A 25,584-nucleotide genomic window follows, 5' to 3' on the forward strand; every position below is an offset into this window, starting at 1 on the left:
CTGCGCTGACTCCCGCGTCTTTAACCCCTTCCTCGGGTGGGATTCCGTCTCCGCGTCCTCGCTCCCGGCTGAGTGGTGGTGGTGGAGGGCTCCGAGCCCGGTTCCTGAGGTGAGTTTGCGGCGCGGCGTCTCGTGCGAACGGCGGAAACGGGGCTCGCGTGTCGAGCGGGGGTCGTGTGGAGGCAGCCCTTGACCCCGGCTGTCTGTCCCGCGTCCGTCCCGCCGGCTCCTAGCAAACGGGACCGGGCCCTTGGGAAGGCGGCGGGTGGTGGGAACCTCTGCGTGAATCTTTGCCCTCCTGAATAGGGCAGCCAGGAGGCCGCCGCCTGACCGAGCCCGTTCTGCAAATGGTTTAGAAACGCGGGCCTCCTCGACTTACAACGGTCTGTTTAGTGACCGTTTGAAGTGACAAGGGCACTGGGGAAAAAAAAGGGACTGGTGGGCGTTTTTCACGCCTGCGACCGTTGCGGCATCCCCGGGGTCACGTGATTTACTGGTAAATTTAAATTTATTGGTACTTACCGTTAAAGCCCTCCATGGCCTAGGCCCGGGATACTTGCAGGACCGTCTGCTGCCGGGAACGACTTCCCATCGCCCGGTGCGCTCGCACAGAGAGGGCCTCCTCAGGGTGCCGTCGGCTAGGCCAGGGGTGGGCAACCTCGGCTCTTTTATGACTCGTGGACTTCAACTCCCAGAATTCCAGAGCCAGCGTGGGGGAACTGTGGTCCCTTCATGACTTTTGGACTTAACTCCCAGAATTCCTGAGCCAGCGTGGGGGAACTGTGGTCCCTTCATGACTTTTGGACTTCAACTCCCAGAATTCCTGAGCCAGCGTGGGGGAACTGTGGTCCCTTCATGACTTTTGGACTTCAACTCCCAGAATTCCTGAGCCAGCATGGGGGAACTGTGGTCCCTTCATGACTTTTGGACTTCAACGCCCAGAATTCCTGAGCCAGCATGGGGGAACTGTGGTCCCTTCATGACTTTTGGACTTCAACTCCCAGAATTCCAGAGCCAGCGTGGGGGAACTGTGGTCCCTTCATGACTTTTGGACTTAACTCCCAGAATTCCTGAGCCAGCGTGGGGGAACTGTGGTCCCTTCATGACTTTTGGACTTCAACTCCCAGAATTCCTGAGCCAGCGTAGGGGAACTGTGGTCCCTTCATGACTTTTGGACTTCAACTCCCAGAATTCCTGAGCCAGCATGGGGGAACTGTGGTCCCTTCATGACTTTTGGACTTCAACGCCCAGAATTCCTGAGCCAGCATGGGGGAACTGTGGTCCCTTCATGACTTTTGGACTTCAACGCCCAGAATTCCTGAGCCAGCGTAGGGGAACTGTGGTCCCTTCATGACTTTTGGACTTCAACGCCCAGAATTCCAGAGCCAGCATGGGGGAACTGTGGTCCCTTCATGACTTTTGGACTTCAACTCCCAGAATTCCTGAGCCAGCATGGGGGAACTGTGGTCCCTTCATGACTTTTGGACTTCAACGCCCAGAATTCCTGAGCCAGCGTAGGGGAACTGTGGTCCCTTCATGACTTTTGGACTTCAACGCCCAGAATTCCTGAGCCAGCGTAGGGGAACTGTGGTCCCTTCATGACTTTTGGACTTCAACGCCCAGAATTCCTGAGCCAGCGTAGGGGAACTGTGGTCCCTTCATGACTTTTGGACTTCAACTCCCAGAATTCCTGAGCCAGCATGGGGGAACTGTGGTCCCTTCATGACTTTTGGACTTCAACGCCCAGAATTCCAGAGCCAGCATGGGGGAACTGTGGTCCCTTCATGACTTTTGGACTTCAACTCCCAGAATTCATGAGCCAGCGTGGGGGAACTGTGGTCCCTTCATGACTTTTGGACTTCAACTCCCAGAATTCCTGAGCCAGCATGGGGGAACTGTGGTCCCTTCATGACTTTTGGACTTCAACGCCCAGAATTCCTGAGCCAGCATGGGGGAACTGTGGTCCCTTCATGACTTTTGGACTTCAACGCCCAGAATTCCTGAGCCAGCGTAGGGGAACTGTGGTCCCTTCATGACTTTTGGACTTCAACGCCCAGAATTCCAGAGCCAGCATGGGGGAACTGTGGTCCCTTCATGACTTTTGGACTTCAACTCCCAGAATTCCTGAGCCAGCATGGGGGAACTGTGGTCCCTTCATGACTTTTGGACTTCAACGCCCAGAATTCCTGAGCCAGCGTAGGGGAACTGTGGTCCCTTCATGACTTTTGGACTTCAACGCCCAGAATTCCTGAGCCAGCGTAGGGGAACTGTGGTCCCTTCATGACTTTTGGACTTCAACGCCCAGAATTCCTGAGCCAGCGTAGGGGAACTGTGGTCCCTTCATGACTTTTGGACTTCAACTCCCAGAATTCCAGAGCCAGCATGGGGGAACTGTGGTCCCTTCATGACTTTTGGACTTCAACGCCCAGAATTCCAGAGCCAGCATGGGGGAACTGTGGTCCCTTCATGACTTTTGGACTTCAACTCCCAGAATTCCTGAGCCAGCGTGGGGGAACTGTGGTCCCTTCATGACTTTTGGACTTCAACTCCCAGAATTCCTGAGCCAGCATGGGGGAACTGTGGTCCCTTCATGACTTTTGGACTTCAACGCCCAGAATTCCTGAGCCAGCATGGGGGAACTGTGGTCCCTTCATGACTTTTGGACTTCAACGCCCAGAATTCCTGAGCCAGCGTAGGGGAACTGTGGTCCCTTCATGACTTTTGGACTTCAACGCCCAGAATTCCAGAGCCAGCATGGGGGAACTGTGGTCCCTTCATGACTTTTGGACTTCAACTCCCAGAATTCCTGAGCCAGCATGGGGGAACTGTGGTCCCTTCATGACTTTTGGACTTCAACGCCCAGAATTCCTGAGCCAGCGTAGGGGAACTGTGGTCCCTTCATGACTTTTGGACTTCAACGCCCAGAATTCCTGAGCCAGCGTAGGGGAACTGTGGTCCCTTCATGACTTTTGGACTTCAACGCCCAGAATTCCTGAGCCAGCGTAGGGGAACTGTGGTCCCTTCATGACTTTTGGACTTCAACTCCCAGAATTCCTGAGCCAGCATGGGGGAACTGTGGTCCCTTCATGACTTTTGGACTTCAACGCCCAGAATTCCAGAGCCAGCATGGGGGAACTGTGGTCCCTTCATGACTTTTGGACTTCAACTCCCAGAATTCCTGAGCCAGCGTGGGGGAACTGTGGTCCCTTCATGACTTTTGGACTTCAACTCCCAGAATTCCTGAGCCAGCGTAGGGGAACTGTGGTCCCTTCATGACTTTTGGACTTCAACGCCCAGAATTCCTGAGCCAGCGTAGGGGAACTGTGGTCCCTTCATGACTTTTGGACTTCAACGCCCAGAATTCCAGAGCCAGCATGGGGGAACTGTGGTCCCTTCATGACTTTTGGACTTCAACTCCCAGAATTCCTGAGCCAGCATGGGGGAACTGTGGTCCCTTCATGACTTTTGGACTTCAACGCCCAGAATTCCTGAGCCAGCGTAGGGGAACTGTGGTCCCTTCATGACTTTTGGACTTCAACGCCCAGAATTCCTGAGCCAGCGTAGGGGAACTGTGGTCCCTTCATGACTTTTGGACTTCAACTCCCAGAATTCCTGAGCCAGCATGGGGGAACTGTGGTCCCTTCATGACTTTTGGACTTCAACGCCCAGAATTCCAGAGCCAGCATGGGGGAACTGTGGTCCCTTCATGACTTTTGGACTTCAACTCCCAGAATTCCTGAGCCAGCATGGGGGAACTGTGGTCCCTTCATGACTTTTGGACTTCAACGCCCAGAATTCCTGAGCCAGCGTAGGGGAACTGTGGTCCCTTCATGACTTTTGGACTTCAACGCCCAGAATTCCAGAGCCAGCATGGGGGAACTGTGGTCCCTTCATGACTTTTGGACTTCAACTCCCAGAATTCCTGAGCCAGCATGGGGGAACTGTGGTCCCTTCATGACTTTTGGACTTCAACGCCCAGAATTCCTGAGCCAGCGTAGGGGAACTGTGGTCCCTTCATGACTTTTGGACTTCAACGCCCAGAATTCCAGAGCCAGCATGGGGGAACTGTGGTCCCTTCATGACTTTTGGACTTCAACTCCCAGAATTCCAGAGCCAGCATGGGGGAACTGTGGTCCCTTCATGACTTTTGGACTTCAACTCCCAGAATTCCAGAGCCAGCATGGGGGAACTGTGGTCCCTTCATGACTTTTGGACTTAACTCCCAGAATTCCTGAGCCAGCGTAGGGGAACTGTGGTCCCTTCATGACTTTTGGACTTCAACTCCCAGAATTCCTGAGCCAGCATGGGGGAACTGTGGTCCCTTCATGACTTTTGGACTTCAACTCCCAGAATTCCTGAGCCAGCATGGGGGAACTGTGGTCCCTTCATGACTTTTGGACTTCAACTCCCAGAATTCCTGAGCCAGCATGGGGGAACTGTGGTCCCTTCATGACTTTTGGACTTCAACTCCCAGAATTCCAGAGCCAGCATGGGGGAACTGTGGTCCCTTCATGACTTTTGGACTTCAACTCCCAGAATTCCAGAGCCAGCATGGGGGAACTATGGTCCCTTCATGACTCGTGGATTTCAACTCCCAGAATTCCAGAGCCAGCATGGGGGAACTGTGGTCCCTTCATGACTTTTGGACTTCAACTCCCAGAATTCCTGAGCCAGCATGGGGGAACTGTGGTCCCTTCATGACTTTTGGACTTCAACTCCCAGAATTCCTGAGCCAGCATGGGGGAACTGTGGTCCCTTCATGACTTTTGGACTTAACTCCCAGAATTCCTGAGCCAGCGTAGGGGAACTGTGGTCCCTTCATGACTTTTGGACTTCAACTCCCAGAATTCCTGAGCCAGCATGGGGGAACTGTGGTCCCTTCATGACTTTTGGACTTCAACGCCCAGAATTCCTGAGCCAGCATGGGGGAACTGTGGTCCCTTCATGACTTTTGGACTTCAACTCCCAGAATTCCTGAGCCAGCATGGGGGAACTGTGGTCCCTTCATGACTTTTGGACTTCAACTCCCAGAATTCCAGAGCCAGCATGGGGGAACTGTGGTCCCTTCATGACTTTTGGACTTCAACTCCCAGAATTCCAGAGCCAGCATGGGGGAACTATGGTCCCTTCATGACTCGTGGATTTCAACTCCCAGAATTCCAGAGCCAGCATGGGGGAACTGTGGTCCCTTCATGACTTTTGGACTTCAACTCCCAGAATTCCTGAGCCAGCATGGGGGAACTGTGGTCCCTTCATGACTTTTGGACTTCAACTCCCAGAATTCCTGAGCCAGCATGGGGGAACTGTGGTCCCTTCATGACTTTTGGACTTAACTCCCAGAATTCCTGAGCCAGCGTAGGGGAACTGTGGTCCCTTCATGACTTTTGGACTTCAACTCCCAGAATTCCTGAGCCAGCATGGGGGAACTGTGGTCCCTTCATGACTTTTGGACTTCAACTCCCAGAATTCCAGAGCCAGCATGGGGGAACTGTGGTCCCTTCATGACTTTTGGACTTCAACTCCCAGAATTCCAGAGCCAGCATGGGGGAACTATGGTCCCTTCATGACTTTTGGACTTCAACTCCCAGAATTCCAGAGCCAGCATGGGGGAACTATGGTCCCTTCATGACTTTTGGACTTCAACTCCCAGAATTCCAGAGCCAGCATGGGGGAACTATGGTCCCTTCATGACTCGTGGATTTCAACTCCCAGAATTCCAGAGCCAGCATGGGGGAACTGTGGTCCCTTCATGACTTTTGGACTTCAACGCCCAGAATTCCAGAGCCAGCATGGGGGAACTATGGTCCCTTCATGACTTTTGGACTTCAACTCCCAGAATTCCTGAGCCAGCATGGGGGAACTGTGGTCCCTTCATGACTTTTGGACTTAACTCCCAGAATTCCTGAGCCAGCATGGGGGAACTGTGGTCCCTTCATGACTTTTGGACTTCAACTCCCAGAATTCCAGAGCCAGCATGGGGGAACTATGGTCCCTTCATGACTCGTGGACTTCAACTCCCAGAATTCCAGAGCCAGCATGGGGGAACTGTGGTCCCTTCATGACTCGTGGATTTCAACTCCCAGAATTCCAGAGCCAGCATGGGGGAACTGTGGTCCCTTCATGACTTTTGGACTTCAACGCCCAGAATTCCAGAGCCAGCATGGGGGAACTATGGTCCCTTCATGACTTTTGGACTTCAACTCCCAGAATTCCAGAGCCAGCATGGGGGAACTGTGGTCCCTTCATGACTTTTGGACTTCAACTCCCAGAATTCCTGAGCCAGCATGGGGGAACTGTGGTCCCTTCATGACTTTTGGACTTAACTCCCAGAATTCCTGAGCCAGCATGGGGGAACTGTGGTCCCTTCATGACTTTTGGACTTCAACTCCCAGAATTCCAGAGCCAGCATGGGGGAACTATGGTCCCTTCATGACTCGTGGACTTCAACTCCCAGAATTCCAGAGCCAGCATGGGGGAACTATGGTCCCTTCATGACTCGTGGATTTCAACTCCCAGAATTCCAGAGCCAGCATGGGGGAACTGTGGTCCCTTCATGACTTTTGGACTTCAACTCCCAGAATTCCTGAGCCAGCATGGCTGGCTGAGGGATTCTGGGAGTTGAAGTCCACGAGTCACAAAAGGGCCAAGTTTGAAGATCCCTGGATTACAGGGTGGTAGAAAGGGAGTATTGTTTGTTGCAAGTAATTTTCTTCCTGACCACAGAGCGTATTCTCCAAGAGAATACGCTTAGGAAAATGGTCTGGGCCAAGCTAGAATTAGTTATTTTCAGTTTTGTGTTTTAAAGAAGTATGGAGCCTTTGCTGAATTGCGCTGTCGTGGCCGCTGATGGGGAAGGCTTATTTAATGCTGTCCTTTTTGCAAATCGGGAGGGGAGGCGGGTTTTTCATTCCTACTCCTGGGTTCTGTTTTGAAGCTGCTGCCAGCGGTGGCTTAATGGAAAGGAGTGAGGAAGCTGTCTTCGGGAGTTGGTGCATTCCGGTGCTGCCACCCTGGACAGAATTATGAGTTTTGGGATCTGGAATCCATCTGCTATCTCGAAGCAAAATTCCCAGATAATGCTTTCCCTTTTAGGATGAGTCTGCAGTCTTTAAATGGAGAAAATGTCGGTGACGACCTAGCGGCCGAAAACCACGCAATGCCTTCGACACCTGCAGAGACCACGAGCAGGACTTCCATCCTTCGGCTGTCGCAGAAAGAAAATGTGCCGCCAAGGGGGATAGTGAAGCCTATGAAGGTACGTGCCGATGCCTAGCGCAGCCATTTCATGCCAGAGGCGGTAGGGGAAAGGGCACTGTCGGTTTCGAAGTCCAGGGGACAGAACACCGTAGCCCAGAAGATTCAGCCGAGGATGACTTTGGAAGAACTCGCTAGCTGGGGTTTGCAAAAGACACAAGGAGGCTTGGATAGTTTGTATTTCAGCACGTTTTTTATTATTATTTTTGTTTCTTTGTATCCCACTTTTATTGTTTTTGCAAATAGACGGTAAACATCTCTGACACGCCCTCCTCCTATTTTCCACACAGCAACCTTGAGATGGGTTGGGCTGATGAGAGAGGGATCGGCCCCAAATCACCCAGCTTGCTTTCATGCCTCACACGGGACGTAAACTCACGGACTCCCACTTTCTAGCCTGGTGCCTTAGTCATTAGGCCGACTGGCTCTAACTGTTGTGCTAGCACAGCCGCTGCACTCTGTGGAAGACCTAGGGATGCAGATATTTATTTGTTGCTAGTTTTTACTTTAGCTCTGTTTTTTTTCTAAGCTTTCTGAATTGTTTTTTAATTGCTGGAACTTTTAACAGAACTATTTTTTGCCTCCTGTTTTTTGTGTCTCTGTTAGCAATGGAATAGCGGCATATTAATACATTTGCAGTTGTAAGTTTTTTTCCCTGGCGTTCTGATCAAGGTCTTTCACACACACACACACCCCTTTGCAGGTAACTTTCCAAACGCCACTGCGGGATCCTCAGACTCGCAAGATCCTGACTCAAGATAATCTTCTCTCGACTACGTCCGCTGCTCCGTGAGTGATCACTTCTTTAATGTGTGTTTGGAGAATTTAGACCAGTAAAGTGGCAAGGCGGCCTTTTGTTCCAAAAGCAGGCCATTCCCTTGCAGCTTTCATCCTTGCAAGCAAGGAAGAGATTCTTTCCTGTAGAAATGGGCACTTTTGTCCCTTGGAAGCTTATGCAGAGAAATGGGGCCTTGCGCTGGTGACTCTTCTTTGCCTTTGGATCTGGAAAGGATGGTTGCCTTCGTCTGGAACTTCAGCGGTCAAACATTTTGATGCTTCTCGACTTCTCTTTAATGGGCTACATTGGGCGGGGGGTGGAAATATGATGATCCTGTTTTGAAAACTGCACCAGATTCAGAAATGGCATAATTTCTGGATTTTAACTCTCAGAATTCTAGGAGCTGAAGTCTACTGCTCTATGAGGTTGATTGTTTTCTTGCAGGTGCTTCATTCAATATTTATTTCCAAATTATTCCCACTGAGTTTAGGTCAGCTATAGGCGTTCCAAAGAGTATAACCAAAACATCCAAGGGAACAAAAAGACTGTTTCACAACAGACTCAGAAGTGGGAGGCAGATGTCCTGGTCAGTGAACCACGGGCCCCATGAATTACAGCCTCTTCTCCTTGGTCTCCCTGAGTGCCAGGCAGAAGCCTTTCATTCGATTTCAGTGTCCTCTAAAATGAATGCCATCTCTCTTTCCAGCAGGAGTCAACCCACAGTGAGCCCAGCGGTTACTTCAGGGAAAAAGAAAGCGCAAACAGAAGGAGAGCTCCTGACTCCTGATTTCTTGGGCAGTCTGACCTTCCCGTCTCCTGCCAGTGACCTTGAGCCATTTAATTGCTCAGGCAGCCTCCTGAAATTCTCTAACGGCCAGAAACTCTCCCTTCTGGGTGATTTTACTGGAGCTGAAATTTCCCGTGCTTCGTTTTCCTTCCCTCAGAGTGTTCCTGAAAACGCTCCATCCGAGGGGGCGGGCTGCACAACCAGGAATCCTTTCTCCCTGGACTCATCACTGCACAACGACGATGTCCCCGAGCCAGTTCTAAGTGGCCGCCGTGCCCCAAACCTTGTTTCTAGCAGAACTTGCAACCCTGAGCCCCTACCGATATTGTACTTGGAACATTCTCGCCTGCAGCACGTTCAAAAATTAGGCAGCTTTGAAAATTTAAACAGTGGCGAAATAAAGAACATTGAAAAGGATGAGACTAGCACTGAAATGAGTAAAAGCTGTGCCTCCAAACTCTCTGACTTCATTGACTTTAATTCTGACTTGGGCGCTTTGGGATGTGAGGCCAACATTCCAGCCCCCGAATGTTGTTCTCCCGGGACAGAGAAATCTGATGTCCCGAAAGATGAAGCAGACGCTCTGCAAACGCAGGAAGAGAAAGGGCCGGAGACGCTTGAGACTCTGGAATTAATCCACAGCAGCCCGTGAGTGTTCTGTGACTGCATCTGGAGAAATCTTCCCCTTGAAATCTAGCAGGCCAGTGTGACTCAACCTTGGCAGCTTTAAATGGGTGATCTTCAACATGCCAGCTGAGGAATTCTGGGAGCTGAAGTCCGCCCATCTTCAAAGTTGCCACGGTTGAGAAACACCGTAGTGTGTATTGGTGGGAAATCTGTAGTCCGTGAAGGCCAGAAATTTACACGTGGGTGCAAATGAAATGTAGTGCATCTAGTCAATTGTTCTGGGATGTATTGAACTTAGCTCAATAACCAGTTCTTTTAGCCAGCCTAAAGTTTTGCTTAACTTCCTTATGAATAGATTTCATCCAGTTTTAGGAATAAACCTGTTTTATCAATATTACAAACCAGTTTTTATTTTTTTGAGCTGGAAAAGAAACATCTCCACACGGAAAATTTTAGTCTGTTGAAGCATTTTGATTAGTTTGAATTCTGACTGAATACAAACTAGGATGTTTTTTGTGTGTTCTACCACGGGAAATAATTAAGCCTCTGCTCCCTCGTTTGTATTTCATCACCACAAAAGTAGATCAATTGATAGTACTTTCAGAGCATTGCCTGAGGGGTCCTTGGCGCTCTCTGAGCTTGCTTATTTTCTTGCAGACGTTTCATTAGCCAAACTAGGTAACCCCATCAGTGCTAGTGATGATGTTGCTGCCTGCTATCTAATTTTTTGGAAGAAAAAAAATTGATCAGAGGCTTTATTTGAATAAAATGCTCTGACATATTTGAGCTCAGAATACTTGAAACTGATCCTGAGCCTTAGGGGCATGCTGGGAATTTGTACCACCAGAGAGCTGAAAAAGCAACATTTCCCCCCAAAACCTCACATTGTAAATAGCAGCACCATACAGAGAAAAAAGCTGGAGAACAACAGAGGTGTTGAATTGCAGATGACTTACTTAAAAAGCAGAAAAGAGCTGTGAGCCGCCTAGAGTCCCTCGGTTGAGTTAGGCAGCTAGAGAAACGGAATAAAATATCAGGCGCCGTTGCTCTCAGCTGTTCTGATATCAGCCCTCTGCGTTGTATAGGAAAGAGACTGATGATCGGAATTTAACTAACAGCCAGACTGTGGCCGAAAACGATGCTGGAGCCGAACCTTCAGAGGAGACCCTGGTATTGTATTATCCCCAAGTTCCTAATTGTGTTTATGCCGAGAGAGAACGGCTGTGCTCCGGAGGGCCTGGCAGAGAGCACCACCTCCGCCCTGGGCTCCCGGCAAAACGGTCCGTCCGATTCAGGTTACGTGACACGTTCTCCACAGCAAAGCGGGGTTTGAGTCTTTGCTTCTCTGGCCGATTTCAGGGAAAGCCGGGGCCGGTCTCTGGGATTAGCAAAAGGAGACCAGCAGGGCGGGACCTCTGGTGGGAAAATCTGCTGGCCACGGCTTTCCCCTGCAGGGAAATAACCGGCCATTGTCCTAGCCGCCCTGCTCGGCAGAACGAAAGGGAGAAGTCTAGCCATGCGTGCGATTCGAACTAAATGCCCTGCCTGCTGAAATGTTTCTCCCCACTCCCAACCCCAATATTCTTTGCTTAGGTGAAGACAGAAGCCCCCTTATCCGAGGCCTCGGACCAAGGAAGCGGGCCTCTGAACGGGCAGCTGCCTGCAGGCGATCATCTGGTGCCCGGGGGAAGGGCAGAAACGGAGAGCGAAAGTGACCTGACGTTTACAGAAAATGAAGAATTCAGATCACCCCTGGAAGGTAGCTCAGTCCAAGTCAGCATGAGCAAACTTCAGTGACAAGTCACCTGCCCCTGTCGGTTTTTTGTGCGTCGTGTCTAAAAGAAGCTTGGAACATTTATACAGAGCACCCCGAGACCTTGTAGATAATAGTAACCTGGCTAATAAACCAGAAGGTTTATTACCGGTTGTCCTCCGGGTGAGATTTAAGGTGCTGGTACTTACCTTTAAAGCCCTACATGGCATCGTCCCGGGATACTTGCAGGACCGTCTGCTGCCGGGAACGCCTCCCATAGCCCGGTGCGCTCACACAGGGAGGGCCTCCTCAGGGTGCCGTCGGCTAGACAATGTCGGCTGGCGACCCCCAGGGGGAGGGCCTTCTCTGTGGGGGCACCTGCTTGGTGGAATCAGCTTCCCACTGAGCTACGGATGGCCCCGGATCTCCGGTCCTTTCGCCGCAGCCTTAAAACACTTCTTTTCCATCAGGCTGACCTGGACTGACGACAGGGATTTTTAAAATGTTTTTTAATTTTTAACTTCAATTTTAATTGGGGCTGTTAATTTAATTCTTTTTAACTTTTGTATCGTTGTATTATTGTTGTTAGCCACCCTGAGTCCTTCGGGAGAGAGGGCGGCATATAAGTCCCAATAAATAAATAAATAAACCCGCCGTTTCGAAACAGAAGGAAAAAACATAAGAACCGCACCGATCACTCCAGGCGGTTTCACTGGGCTGAAAGGGCAGTTCCTTCGTTGAGAGAAGGAGCGGTGGCTGCACGTTGCCTCGACAAGGCGTGAATCCTTCCACGCAGATCCAGGCACACGGACCACCTTAATCCACCTTAGCAATTATTTTAGCATCAGTTATTTTATTTTATTTTTGTTGGAAGCTTTGGCAAAGCAGCCAGCTGGAGAAAGGAGTGGAAGACGGAGGAAGGCCGGCTGTTCGTTGCAGGGTTACGGTTTCCTTTTGTTGGACTCTGAAAGCAGTAACTCCTTTTGCGATGAATTTGTGATTGCTATTTGCGTCTTCTCCTCCTTTCTAGTTCTCGGAGCACAAATAGACTACCTAGAGCAGTTTGGAATGACCTCGGTAAGTAAGGTTACGGGTGAGGGGACCGCACAAAAGAGGCTTCGCCAACGCCTGCCTGCCTTCCTTCCTTCCTTCCAGCTGAAGGAATCTGCTTGGAGAAAACAGTCCCTGTACTTGAAGTTTGATCCTCTGCTCAGTGAAAGCCCGAAGGAAAAAGGCCCCAGTCCTGACGGAGGAACTTTTCCGGGGGCTGCAGCGCTACAAAACGTGTAGGTATCCCTGCCTTTTGCAGAGGGGGGGGGGTTTAGAAGCTCCTGCAGACGGCTTTAAACGCCACGTTTACATTTCAAAGCTGCCTGGGAGGTACAGGAACTCTCGAGCCCCAAACCTACGTTGCTCAGGGAAACGTGTGTGAAGTAGAGTTTTGCCCCATTTTGCAACTTTTCTCGCCACAGTCCTTGAGTGAGCCATTGCCTTTGTCGAGTCAGTAGCACGGTTCTTAAGTGAATCTGGCTTCCTTATTGGCTGTGCTTGTCAGGAGGTCGCAAAAGGGGTTCGCGTGACCCAGGGACACTGCGACCGTCAATCAATGTGAGTCGGTCGCCAAGAGTTTGAATTCTGATGCTGGGGACCACAGGGATGCTGCAAGGGTCGTAAGTGTGAAAGACGGTCCTGGGTCACCTTTTTCAATGCCGTTGTAACTTTGAATGGTCACTAAATGAGCTATTCCGAGTCAGGGACTACCTGGACATCTAGAGCACACGGTGGCAAAAATCAACGGAAATTAAGGGGGACTAAGTGGGGAGCTCCGGCTGCCACCCTCCGGTCATCGGCCCTTCAGCTGCTCTGCTCTGCAGCCCCTGCAGTGGCTCAACGGCAGCCACACCAGCAAGTTGGATGCCAGGCTCAGCCACCACCAGTGAGGGTTACGAGCCCAGGTATTAAAACCAGTCTGGCTGGCTGGCTGGCTTCCCGATCTCGGCCACAGAGCACCGCCCAGCGTGACGAAGGCCAGGTGCACGAGGGAGAGAATGCAGAAGAATTATGGACAACTCATACACCCGTTGCTATACGTTGACTCATTTAATGACCGCTGCCGAAAAGGTCATAGGATTGGGTGGGTACCCCAATTTAAGGCCATCATGACTTAGGAAAGAAATTCCGGGCTACGTTATGATTTAAGTGCAGGATTACCTGTCGTGTGCACCGTCGTTTTTCCATTTCTGGCATCCCTGCACTCTGGTTAGGTTTTCCGCCTGTGGCATTGAAGGTTTAAGGAGAGAAGTTGACAGAAGCGGTCAGAAGTGGCCCTTTTAAGTCGGGTCCCCCTTCAAACTGGTACAGTGGAACAGCTTTGCCTCCAGAAATCGCGGGCGCTCCGTCCCTGGAGGTTTTTCAGAAGAGGCTAGACCGTCCCATGTCTGAGATGGCGTAGGTTTTCCTGCTTGAGCTGGGGGCTGGACTAGAAGGTCCCTTCCAGCTCTATTCTATCCTAAGATGAACTTGCCCCCACTGATGTGATTATAAAACCTTGGCAGCATAAAGAAACAGGGTGCCGTTGGCTTGCCCTGGGTTTGTTTCTTTTGAACCGTTTAACCTCTGAGCCAAGCTGAAGACAGGCAGGTGGTGGGACTTTAAATCTAATGGGTAAGAAAAAAGGCCTGATCTAGGACAGTTCTGCCCTTGTTTCTTTCTAAGCAGGACGTCCACCAAGACTGCCTCCCCTGAAGCCAAAGCCCCTGGACAGGAGGAAAAGCTGGTGGACCTCGACTTCCAAATTTTTCCAGATCTGGTAAGTGCCATCCGGATAGTTTTCGTGCTTTGTTTGCGAAAATGGAAGCCAAAGCAAATTTAAAAGGACAAGCCATCGCTGACAAATGAAGTTTGGGCCTGCAGGCTTCCCTTTTCAGGCCACGGAAGATGCCAGGAGCACCTTTAGATCTGCTCAGGGCAACCAAGCCACTGTTCCCAAGCATGAAGATGTAAGGAACTGGAGTTACTGTAGGTTGTCCTCAGCTCAACGTTCCTGTTTGCCCCATTTTGCGACCTTTCTTGCCACATTGGTTAAGGGAATCCCTGCGGAAGGTCGCAAAAGGGGATTGCGGGGCTCCGAAGTCGTCCTAAGGATAAGTCGGCAGTGAAGGGTCTGACCTTGGGGATGCTGCAAGGTCATCGGTCACTTTTTTCCCAGTGCCGTTGTGACTTGCAACGGTCACTAAGTGAGCCGTCGTAAGCGGAGGGCTCCCCGTATGCTATCAAGCAAACCAGCTTTTCTCGAGTCCTACCCTGCAGGTGTCCTCAATGAGACATGCGCTCTGTTGCTTGACGTAGGCCAAGACGCCGGCCCAGCTCTCCGCCAGTCGGGAGGCGCCCTCCTTCTCCTGGGCCCAGCCTTCCGAAGCGGCCGCCGACACAGAATATGTCTTGCGGAAGGCCCTGCTGGAGAGGGATGCTACTATCCAGAGCCTCACTGCCAAGGTCAGAGAACTCCACCCTTTATGTCGCACCTCTCTCCGTGCTCGTTCTACCCGAAAATAATGCTCTATTTTCTGACCTGCATACTGTTCATTCGGTGGGGACATCCTTAGGCCAGGGGTCTCCAAACGTTGCCACTTTAAGACGCGTGGACTTCAACTCCCAGAATTCCCCAGCTAGCATGTGCTTTAGAGCTTTAGCATGTGCTTCCCCTGCTTTAGAGCAGGCCTGGGCATTCCAGCCCCCGCCCCCTTTGGCTGTCCCTGCCCCAGCCCTTGGTGGGGGCCACAGCAGCAGCAACGGCCCTGTTGATTTGGCCCACCACAACAGTCCCAGTGGGAAAACGGATTGCCTGCTCCAGTTAAATGCCCGCACTTCTGTCTTTGTCTGGGAGGCGGCATTGCTCTAAGTTCTGGACTCTTCTGGAAACACAGAAGAGAAAAGAACATCTTCCACTTACTCATTTTGCAAAGCCAGCCGATTCGATGGCTGCCATTCCCCCCCCCCCTCGTTTATATACTCCAGGGTCTTGTAGATTTTGATATCGTGGCGGTTTTATCAAGTTTCCCCAGCAGAATTTCCGTGACAAAAGCACGTCTCGAGGCTGCAGTCCTAGGGCTTAGCTAGGTTTGTTTCATTCTGCGCTAAATCTGAAAACACCCCTCTTCTTGCTAAGGGCTGGGGGGATTTTGCTGTTTCAGGTACAGGAAAAGCACCAGGAAACCTTGGAATTGAAGAAGAAGTGGGACCAGATTTATGCGGAGAAGAAAGAAATGGAGTAGGTAGAAGCGGGAAACGTTACATTCGCTCCGTAATGATGTGGCAAGAGATGATGGGCTTTTGTGCCTTAAGGCAGGACTAGAACTCCCAGTTTCCTGGTGATTGGCCTGAAATCACCCAGCCGGCTTTCACGCCTAAGGTGAAACTAGACCTCACCACCTCCCAGTTTCTAGTCTGGTGCCTTAACCCCCCCTGACTTTGCTTTCCGTCTCTCACCCGTGTGCCGTGGATCATCCCGCTAACGGACGAGGCTGTCGATGCCTCTCCTCTGTCCATTTTGCAAATTGTCTCTCTTGTGCAGCTTTTGTTCTGGAGAGGGCAAACGTGGTTCTTCTTTTAGCTTCCCTTGAATCGATCTCCGTCGCCCAGTTTTTAACAGTAGGGCCTGGAAGTTAAAGGAAGCCCTCTCTTCGGAGAGTAAAGGCATTTGTTCAGCTGTGCGAGATTCGATCAATGTCCCGATGGCAGGTTAAAACAATTTTCCTCTTTTGTTTTCAGAAAAATTGTTGCCGAGTTTGAGGACATCCTGGTACATGTGACGGGTAGGTCCAGATTGCATGCTTGTAAATATTTATTTCTGAGGGAGAAGCTGTGCCCCACAATTGCCTCTGGACTTGGCTTTCTGTGTCCAAGACCTGAATGCACGAAGCTACCTTATCTGCAGCTGACTAGGAAACGGAATAGATGGCCAGTTGAAGGCGTTGTGACGCTACACACCTTGCAGCGCCAAGTCATTACGATCAGGGCTGAGGAAAGCTGGGGGCATAATTCAGTGACGGTGGGAGGGCTTCAGGTTCGCAGACCCCGGGATAGATCCTCCTCCCCAAAATTTCTAGATTTAAGGTCAATAACTGAATAGGTAGAGTCTTGGTTTCGGGGATCCCCTTCCTGGCTTTTTCCACATCTCCTAGAACGGCGGTCCCCAACCTTTCTGGCACCAGGGACCGGTTTTCTGGAAGACAATATTTCCATTTTGGGGGGGGGGAATGGTTTCACGCGGAACCTAGATCCCACGCACGTGCAGATAAAGCTTCGTCCGCTTGCCCGCTGCTTGTGCGGCCTGCTGGTTTGCAAGAGTTTGGGGACCGCCATCCTAGCACGTTGTGCCCACTTATTTCCGTAGAGGACTATCGGAGGCAGAAGGAGCTTGCCAGGAAAGAAGTTCAGAAAGCCTTGGATGAAAAACAGCAGGCCGTCTCTGACCTGAACGCCTTGGAAACGTCTTTCGCTGAGTTCTTCAACCGGTTCACAAAGCAAAAGGAGGCCATCGAAGGATTTCAAAAGGTGAGCGTTGTTTTCTCAGCTGCTCTTCTCTGAGCTGCTTCTGACTCTTCTTAAACTCCCAACTGGACAAGACACGTTCCCCCCACACCCCCGTGAGAAGCGTTTGGCTTGAAGGCTTGGAGCTTTGGATGTCCTTTTCTTGAATGAGCATCTTTGTAATCGGCACAGAGGTGCCTGTATTGCTAATACAGCATAAATAATTACAGTTGTGACAAATCTCTCAAACATTTGGAGTTTTTGAAGGAGTGCAAATCGATCCCAAAAACACTTTGCCGTGTTCCTTTTTAAATGCTGTTAATAGCTCTTTGTGCTGATTATTTTTGCTCGGAGGGTGCCGTTTCTGTTTTCTCAAAGAGGAGTTTGCTTTCTGTACGTATGGAAACTGTATTGTCTCCTGGTTAATTACACTAATTGGTCAGAAGAGAATGGCATCACTAAGCCAACATTTATCTTAAACTCCGGTTTCTGCATCTGATCAGCTACCTGTGTTTGCTCTACTGGAGAAAAACAGTTTTGCCTAAAGAAAGTTTTTGCCTCCAAAGATGCTACTCTAAATATCCACATAAGAATCTAATTACCAGTAGTTTAGCCATGGTGAAAGGACCTTCTATTTTATATTTTGAAATTTAAGCACTTACGAGTAGAGCCAGAATGTAAGGACTCAAACTGATCTTTCCTCCAAAAGAACAAGCGTATCATCTTCCCACTCGGAAGCGGATTGTTTTCCGGGGTTTTGTGTCGGAGAAGCAAACGGGCAGGGAAGGTGGGAAGTCAGAGGACTTCTGTTCTCCTCCTCTAGAATGAAGAAACTCTGAAGAAATGCGTGGAGGACTGCCTGGAAAGAATCAAGAAGGAGGAGCAGAGGTACCAAGCCCTGAAGGCTCACGCGGAGGAAAAGATAGACCAGTGAGTGGGGCGTCAGGGTCCCCCCACGGGCTGAGGCTGCTTTCAAGTTGGGGAGGGGGGGAAGAAAGCCTTCCATGGGGCCGTTTTTCTTGCACGCAGAGCAAACGAGGAGATCGCCCAGGTGAGGAGCAAAGCCCAGTCGGAGGTGGCTGCGCTCGATGCCAACCTGCGCAAAGAACAGATGAAGATCCAGTCGCTGGAGAGCAGCATCGAGCAAAAGGTCAGTCCGGCTCCTGGCGAGAAGACCAGACGCTCTTCCACGCTCTTCTTTTTCTTTCTTTCTTTCACTAATGGCGGGTGTATGGCCCAGGGGACACAGCGTGCCCTTTTTGCTGGCATGGCCCGAGTGTGCTTGCCGCAACCGCCCCACTGGCTAAGCCAGCAAAGGAAACGGCCGGGGCATCTTTTGGCCACGAGCGCAACCTCTCACTGAAGATGCCCTGGGGGTGCAGAAGCGGAAACGGCCGTTCCAAGCGGTTTCGCACACAGGCAAACAGCACGGGAACACTTTCCCTTCTCCATTTGTCCTCCCGCTGTCCATTACTCTAGCCAATCGCTTTGTTTTTGGGGAACCGGTCTTTCCACCTCGGACTTTCCCTGCCAATGACCTTGGGGTCCTGGATTTGTCTCATTCCCTCTTGCGTTCCTTTGGCCTCTTTCCGCCCCCTCTCCCTGGTTGTGAGAGTGGGTTTTGTGGCGAGCTACCCACGACAGTCCTCTTGTGTGGCTTTTGGAGGCAAGCAGGCTCCAGATGCTCTGTGGGATTTCTAGAATCCGGAGGAGAGACCCAAGGGAGAGGAGGGTCCAGAAAGACCTCTCTTGAGCACCACAGATGCACGTACGGGGAAAGAGAGAGATGTTCCTATGAAGGAGAACTCTGTTAATATAAATGTATTTATGGTAGTGATGAGTTCTTCCTAAATTGTATTTATGCAGCATTTACCATATGATGCTTTATTCTTGTTTCTTTAACAGATAAAAGAAAATAAGGAACTCACAAAAATCTGTGAGGAGCTGATCTCTAAGATGGAAAAAATGTGCTAGATCTCTTCATTCCTCCCATTTTGTTCCTCTTCTCCAATTTTGGGGTCGATTATTTATTCAGTGTTTTTCTATGCTTTAGTATCACTAGCCTGACTAATGTTGTATGACATGTAATAGTTCCTGTTTACTCCCAGTTGCTGTTTCTAAAAAGCAATTGAAGAGGCGTAAAAATGATTTTGGTGTATTTTTGTATTTATTCTGCAGTCTTTAAGCTACTGATATTTGATAGGATATTTTCTGAATTCTTGAACTCCTTTATTGCTTCCTTATATTTTTTTTGACTTCTGCTTCTGATGTTATGAAATTGATCCTTAACTGTCATGCAGAAGTTGAAACTGCAAAATATTCTGTCTCTAGTTGAGCCATTTAGCGCTCTCTTTTTTGGTTTCTAAAATAAAGCTGTATATTTTATAACTAAATGAATAAATAATATCTATTTAATGCAAGTAGAAAACTCAATTTTTATCTGCCTGCTGAATATCATTCCTACGTCATGGTTCCAGTAGACAAAGACGAATAAAGCAGAACTCGGAGGCTTGTGATCTCCTCAAAGAACATGTTTATTGGTTACAAAGTATCAGCTCGGTCAAAAGTGAAACCAAGTCTAAGGTCTCTTCAAAGAGAGACAATATTACGAAGTTGAACTCCCCACCCCAGCGCTATGCAATCAGCTACATTCCCCAATAGAAGAGTTTGGTGGGCTTTCTAACTAAATGCTCCAGCCCCGCCCCCCTCGGTCTAACGGACAGAAATGACCTTGGTTCCCACAGGACAGTAAAATGTTTTGACTAGTAGAAATCCTCCCTCCCAAACCTGTGGCAACTTACCGGTAGATGAAGGAAATGGCTGCAGCCAGGTTTGCTGTAGAGTTGACATCTTAACTTTTTAAGACTGTCAATATTTCTTAGGGATGCCAAGACTGATTTGTTTCCAATTTTTCCTAGCGAAGAACGTACCGTAAAACTAATAACATTATTTGTTAAATTTATTTGCTGGTGCACAAAAGCTAGCTGTGCCATAATGAGTCATCCCACCATTTGCTCTTCGAGCAGGAGACACGAGTTCCAGGAAAACCCCTAAATTGCAAACTGGATGTGAATGGGGTCCAGAATGAAAGATGGGGGAAAAAATCCCAGGTCATGAGACTCCGTGCACCCAAAGCCACTCAGGCTTGCCAGGGTTCAGCTGAAACCTGTTGTTCCCCCATCCACGTCCTTACAACTTCCAAGCCCCATGGAAAGATAGTGACCTCACCACTCGGGTCACCCGATGTGGAGCTGAGTATGGTCCACATATGGACGATACCTCAACCCGTGGGGACGGGTGATCTTGCCCAGCAGCTTCAGGAAGATGTTCGCTAGGAAAGGAGAGAGTGCCGAGCCCCGTAGAACGCCCACAAGTGAGCAATCGGGGGCTGGATCTCTCACTTCCTGTTCCCAATTGGGAGCGGCCTGGGAGAAAGGAACCGAACCAGCAGAAAACGGGGGAATTCTGAGTTGAAGTCCACAGATATTAAAGTTGCCTAGACTGGACACACTCCTGATCTACAGTATTCATTATTTTTACATTTTAGCATTCACAATATGGAATGGAAAAACAGGAGCAGATACTGTATTTATTGACAGAAAGTGTTGGCGAATCTAAGACATTCTCTCACATGCAAGCACACATCCAAAATAAGACAAAAAAATCTGCTTAAAGTAAAACTCAGATTGTTTGGGGAAAAATATTCTTTTTTTCTGCTAAATATGCTAGTTTCAGCTTTAGCCAAAAGTGAGAATATTGCCCTACAGGTATAATAGTGTTACCCTTAGATATGTTTCTGTTAAACAAGATTGAAAAGAAAGGAAAAATACAAATTTCCTAAAGGCATAATTACACTATTTTACATTCCTTACACAGAAGAACTATACAAAAACGAGCTTAACGTCCTTGATAACCACGATGAGGTGGTCACTGACCTCGAGCCAGACATCCTAGAATGTGAAGTGAAGTGGGCCTTAGAAAAGCTGAGCAACAACAAAGCTAGTGGAGGTGACAGTATTCCAGCTGAGCTATTCAAAATCTTAAAAGACGATGCAGTAAAAGTGCTACACTCAATTTGCCAGCAGATTTGGAAACCTCAATAGTGGCCACAGGATTGGAAAAGATCAGTTTACATTCCAATTCCAAAGAAAGGCAGTGCCAAAGAATGTTCAAACTCGCACCATTGCACTCATTTCTCATGCTAGTAAAGTTATGCTTAAAATCCTACAAGCTAGACTCCAGCAGTATGTGGATCGAGAACTACCAGAAGTACAGGCAGGATTTCGAAGAGGCAGAGGAACTAGAGATCAAATTGCCAACATACGCTGGATCATGGAGAAAGCTATGGAGTTCCAGAAAAACATCTACTTCTGCTTCATTGACTATGCGAAAGACTTTGATTGTGTGGATCACAACAAACTGGCAAGTTCTTAAAGAGATGGGAGTACCAGATCATCTTATTTGTCTCTTGAGAAACCTATATGCGGGTCAAGAAGCAACAGTGAGAACTGGACACGGAACCACCGATTGGTTCAAAATTGGGAAAGGAGTCCGGCAAGGCTGTATACTGTCGCCCTGCCTATTTAACTTATATGCAGAGCACATCATGAGAAAGGCAGGGCTAGATGAATCAAAAGGTGGAATTAAGATTGCCGGGAGAAACATCAACAACCTAAGATATGCAGATAATACCACTCTAATGGCAGAAAAGGAAGAACTAAAGAGCCTCATGTTGCGGGTGAAGAAGGAGAGTGCAAAAGTTGAGTTGAAACTTAACATTAAGAAAACCAAGATCATGGCATCCGGCCCTCTCAGTTCCTGGCAAATAGATGGGGAAGAAATGGAGGTAGTGACAGATTTTATTTTCCTGGGCTCCAAGATCACTGCAGATGGGGACTGTAGCCAAGAAATTAAAAGACGCTCCTCGGGAGGAAAGCCATGGCAAATCTAGACAGCACACTAAAAAGCAGAGACGTCACCCTGTCAACAAAAGTGCGTATAGTCAAGGCCATGGTCTTCCCAGTTGCAATGTATGGCAGTGAAAGCTGGACCATAAGAAAGGCTGAGCGCCAAAGAATTGAAGCCTTTGAACTCTGGTGCTGGAGAAGACTCCTGCGAGTCCCTTGGACTGCAAGGCGATCAAACCGGTCGGTCCCAGAGGAGATCAACCCTGACTGCTCTTTAGAAGGCCAGATCCTGAAGTGGAAACTCAAATCCTCTGGCTACCTAAGGAGAAGGAAGGACTCACTCTGGAGAAGAGCCTAATGCTGGGAAAGATTGAGGGCGAGAAGAAGGGGACGACAGAGAATGAGGTGGCTGGATGGAGTCACTGAAGCAGTAGGTGTGAGCCTAAATGGACTCCAGAAGATGGTAGAGGACAGGAAGGCCTGGAGGAACGTTGTCCATGGGGTTGCGATGGGTTGGACACGACTTTGCAGCTAACACCACCACATTCCTTATATCATTCCGTTCCCAACCAGCAGATGTCACTGTTGCCATACTGATCTCTTGATTCTTCCCCATACCAACGGATCTCTATTCTATTTCCTAAGCAAAAACCCAATTGATTTCTGAGATTATAAAAGGCATCCTATTTCCACTCATGCTTCAAATCCTCAGGAATTTAGAGCATCAGATCTATATTCTGTGTAACACAAATGCTATAAAGATATTTTTCATTCTAACATCTGTGTTGTTTTACAAGTCAGCATTCATGCATTCCCCCTTTTGCCTAATTTTTTCAAGTCCATATTGGAGAGATGAGAGATGTATGCAGGATGTATGTATTCAACAAAGGCAGTCCCACCATTATTTAAAAGAGAAGCTCTTGGTTCATTTCTACCTGAGATGATCGTGTAAAGCAAAACTTATCCAAATCCATTTCTACCTCTACTTAATAAACAGAAATTCTGCAAAATTATAATTTATTTTATTTAAAGATGGGGAATAACAGCATGGAAAAGGACTCATTTAATCCCATCAAGATATGGGATGGAAAAACAGGAGCAGATTACTAAGTGAAAAGGACTGGTGGCACTAACTTCAGATCCCTGAATTTTGTTCAGATTTCAGAATCAGACAATGTGATGGAGAAGAAAATGGAGTGGGACATTATGTATGAAACACTTTTTTATATCATAGAACATACAGGGTTGGAAGGGACCTGGGAGATCTTCTAGTCCAACCCCCTGCTCAAGCAGGAGATCCTATTCCATTCCGGACAAATGGCTGTCCAGTCTCTTCTTCTTGATGGAGCACCCACCACTTCCGGAGGCTGACCCGTACCATCCACGTATGTGTCTACATCCTGTGGGACACGTGTGACCTCCTTCCTAGCAGATCAGACCGTTGAATGTGGTGTTGTTTGTCGAACAACTCTAAGAAGAATCTAAAAATGTTCACGGTGCATCCAGCCAGAATTTTCCAACATTACTCCTCTTCCTCCTCCTCCTCCTCCTCCTCCTCCTCCTCCTCCTCCTCCTCCTCCTCTCCACAATTCTAACACTGATGATATTCTGTAGTTGGGTAATGAAATGTCTGCAAGAAAACAACCCAGCTCAGAGAGCACCAAGGACCCCACAGTCCTCCTCTTCCTCCTCCTCTCCACAAATCGCCTCCTTTCTAGCCCCGATGATGTTATCTAGTTTGGGTCACGAAACGTCTGCAAGGAAACCCCCCCACTCAGCGGGCACCCAGGACCCCGCAGCTCAGCCCTGAGCTGCAAATATTCTCTTCTATTGGTACAATTATTATTTTTCTTCCATTCAAGTGAATGGCTTCGTGCAACCTGCAAAATCAACTCAAATGTGTGAAAGAATCAAGAGACGGAATGCTTGTCTGATTAATACTTCCAGCTCCCAAATCTGGACGCTTGCGTGAGAGCGTTGTTTTCCATTTAGAAGCAGGCTGCATCAATGGGGTGCTGTGGGAAAGCCGACTGCTTTGCCCACACATGGTTCCACCTGGATATGCAGGCTGGTTTGCAACAAATCAGGTGGCTTTAAAAAGAGACTAGGGCTAGGCACAATCAGGGAGGTTAGACCTGCTATTGCCTCTGGGGTGTGTTGATAACAGATCAGAATTGGTTCGGTGCTTGCTGCCTGTTGCTATGCGAGGAGGGTACGGGGGTACATTGCATTTATATTTTGCTCATCTGTTTCTGGGCTTTGCTCTTACGGCCGCCCATGATAACAGAATGTTGGCTTAGAGGAGGCCTGGATCTGGTTCTGCAGGTTGCCACGGCTTTCTTGCTGTGCTTTGCTCTGTTGAAAGTGAACATACTGTAGGTGTGTCCTTCTTTTTAACGTTTTTCACTTCTTGGGTTATATTTAGGAAACATATATGCCGTGTGTATTCGTTTTATATTTTTCAAAAAAAAACGACCCTTGGGTAATTTGCCTTTTTAACTGAGCAAATGTTCAAAGGACTTTTAACGTGGGCGAGTTCCAACATCCCCAAATAATTTTTTTTTGATCCCTCAAAATAACTGGGTGTGTACCCAGTTTCTCCCTTGCAAGAAACAGCTTGCCTTTTCCAGTGTAATGTTGACGTTACCTTTTGCCAGAGAGATGCTTCAGAGAGATGCTGACACACGCCCTGCGTGTGCAGGTGTGTGTGTGTGTGTGTTTGCGTATCTAAAATTAAGTGGAGTAGGGGGGGAAAAAAACCTGGTAGCATTCTGTTCATACATGTCTTAAAGGGAAAAAAATAATTAAAAGAGCAAGTTTCCATTGGAGATGAAGTGTGGTATTTAGGCCTTATTATAAATAAAAGACTGATTAATAAATCTGAGCATTTCTATACCATTCAAAATATTCAGCATTAGAAAACGGAGTCCTTTAGTGGCTGTTTGACGTTAATACGCACTTCCCTTGGGTACTTGTGACCCGGTTCCAAAACCCTGACCCGTGCCTCCATCCGCAGGTCGGCCAATGGGCACCCGGCCTGCCTTTACCCCACTTGCACCGTGGTCACATGGCCATGTTTTACGACCTGCTGACAGAAGTGGGATTTGTTTCCAGTTTTCAGCAAAACCAGCCCACAGTGAACCATTGGTTCACTTAATGAGATAGCAGTCACTTAACGACTGCCGCAAAACAAAAGTCATAAAATTGGGTTGCTTGCCTGGGGGATCTCATTTACGGCCATCACAACTTATGCTCCATTTCACTCGTAAATATAGGACTACCTGCAATGCACCAATTTTAGAAGGGAAAATCTTTTGCACAGTTAGGGAAATGTTTCCGGAGATTCTCCGTCATCCACGTCATGGTTGTCCCAAAGGTGCTTTTTTTCCCCCCAAAGGCCACTGGACTTTTGTTTTCCCTTGAAGATGTTTCGCTTCTCGTCTGAGAAGTTTCTTCAATTCTAGAACTCAGCTAGAACTCTTCAACTAGAACTGAAGAACCCTCTCGGATGAGAACTGAAATGTCTTCCAGGAAAAAAAACAAAGTCCAGTGGCCTTTGGGGGGGGGGGGGAAAGCATCTTTGAGAGAATTAGGGATGTGCTTGATAAATTGTGCCCAACCTTTTAGTAATCTTGTTTTCACCGTGGTTGTCTTTACAGCACATTGCAATTTGAATTTTTTTGCTGATCTTAGACTTTTCCCCCAAATTTTACATCTCTACAGCTGTTTTCACAAAGTAGCATTGACAAAGAGACGGATGTAGACAATAGTGCCGGATTTTTTTTTGTGCATAACCTGCTCTTCAGTGGCTCTTACTTCTCCAGATTTCAAGGAGTGATTAATAGCCTTGGTTTTAAAACAGCGTCCTTGAAGATTGTCACTTGAAGAGTGATGGACAGCCTCTCCGAGAGGCAGGAGCCTTGGCTTAGGAATTGCATTCCTCGAA

The 25,584-nt window shown here is 48.7% G+C and overlaps 1 protein-coding gene across 1 annotated transcript; it reads left to right on the forward strand.

Moving 5' to 3' along the window:
* On the forward strand, positions 1–19,140 carry TACC3 (transforming acidic coiled-coil containing protein 3). Its single transcript, XM_083361309.1, has 16 exons — positions 1–109; positions 7,093–7,255; positions 7,958–8,043; positions 8,739–9,467; positions 10,532–10,616; positions 11,040–11,205; positions 12,230–12,276; positions 12,355–12,485; positions 13,918–14,008; positions 14,548–14,694; positions 15,393–15,469; positions 15,970–16,013; positions 16,595–16,755; positions 17,555–17,661; positions 17,761–17,881; positions 18,637–19,140. The coding sequence occupies exons 2-16, from the start codon at positions 7,094–7,096 to the stop codon at positions 18,703–18,705; spliced, it is 2,223 nt and encodes a 740-aa protein (XP_083217435.1). The 5' UTR covers positions 1–109; position 7,093; the 3' UTR covers positions 18,706–19,140.
* The last annotated feature ends 6,444 nt before the right edge of the window (positions 19,141–25,584 follow it).

Source organism: Vipera ursinii (assembly GCF_947247035.1).
Source record: "Vipera ursinii genome assembly, chromosome: 4".
Taxonomy (NCBI): domain Eukaryota; kingdom Metazoa; phylum Chordata; class Lepidosauria; order Squamata; family Viperidae; genus Vipera; species Vipera ursinii.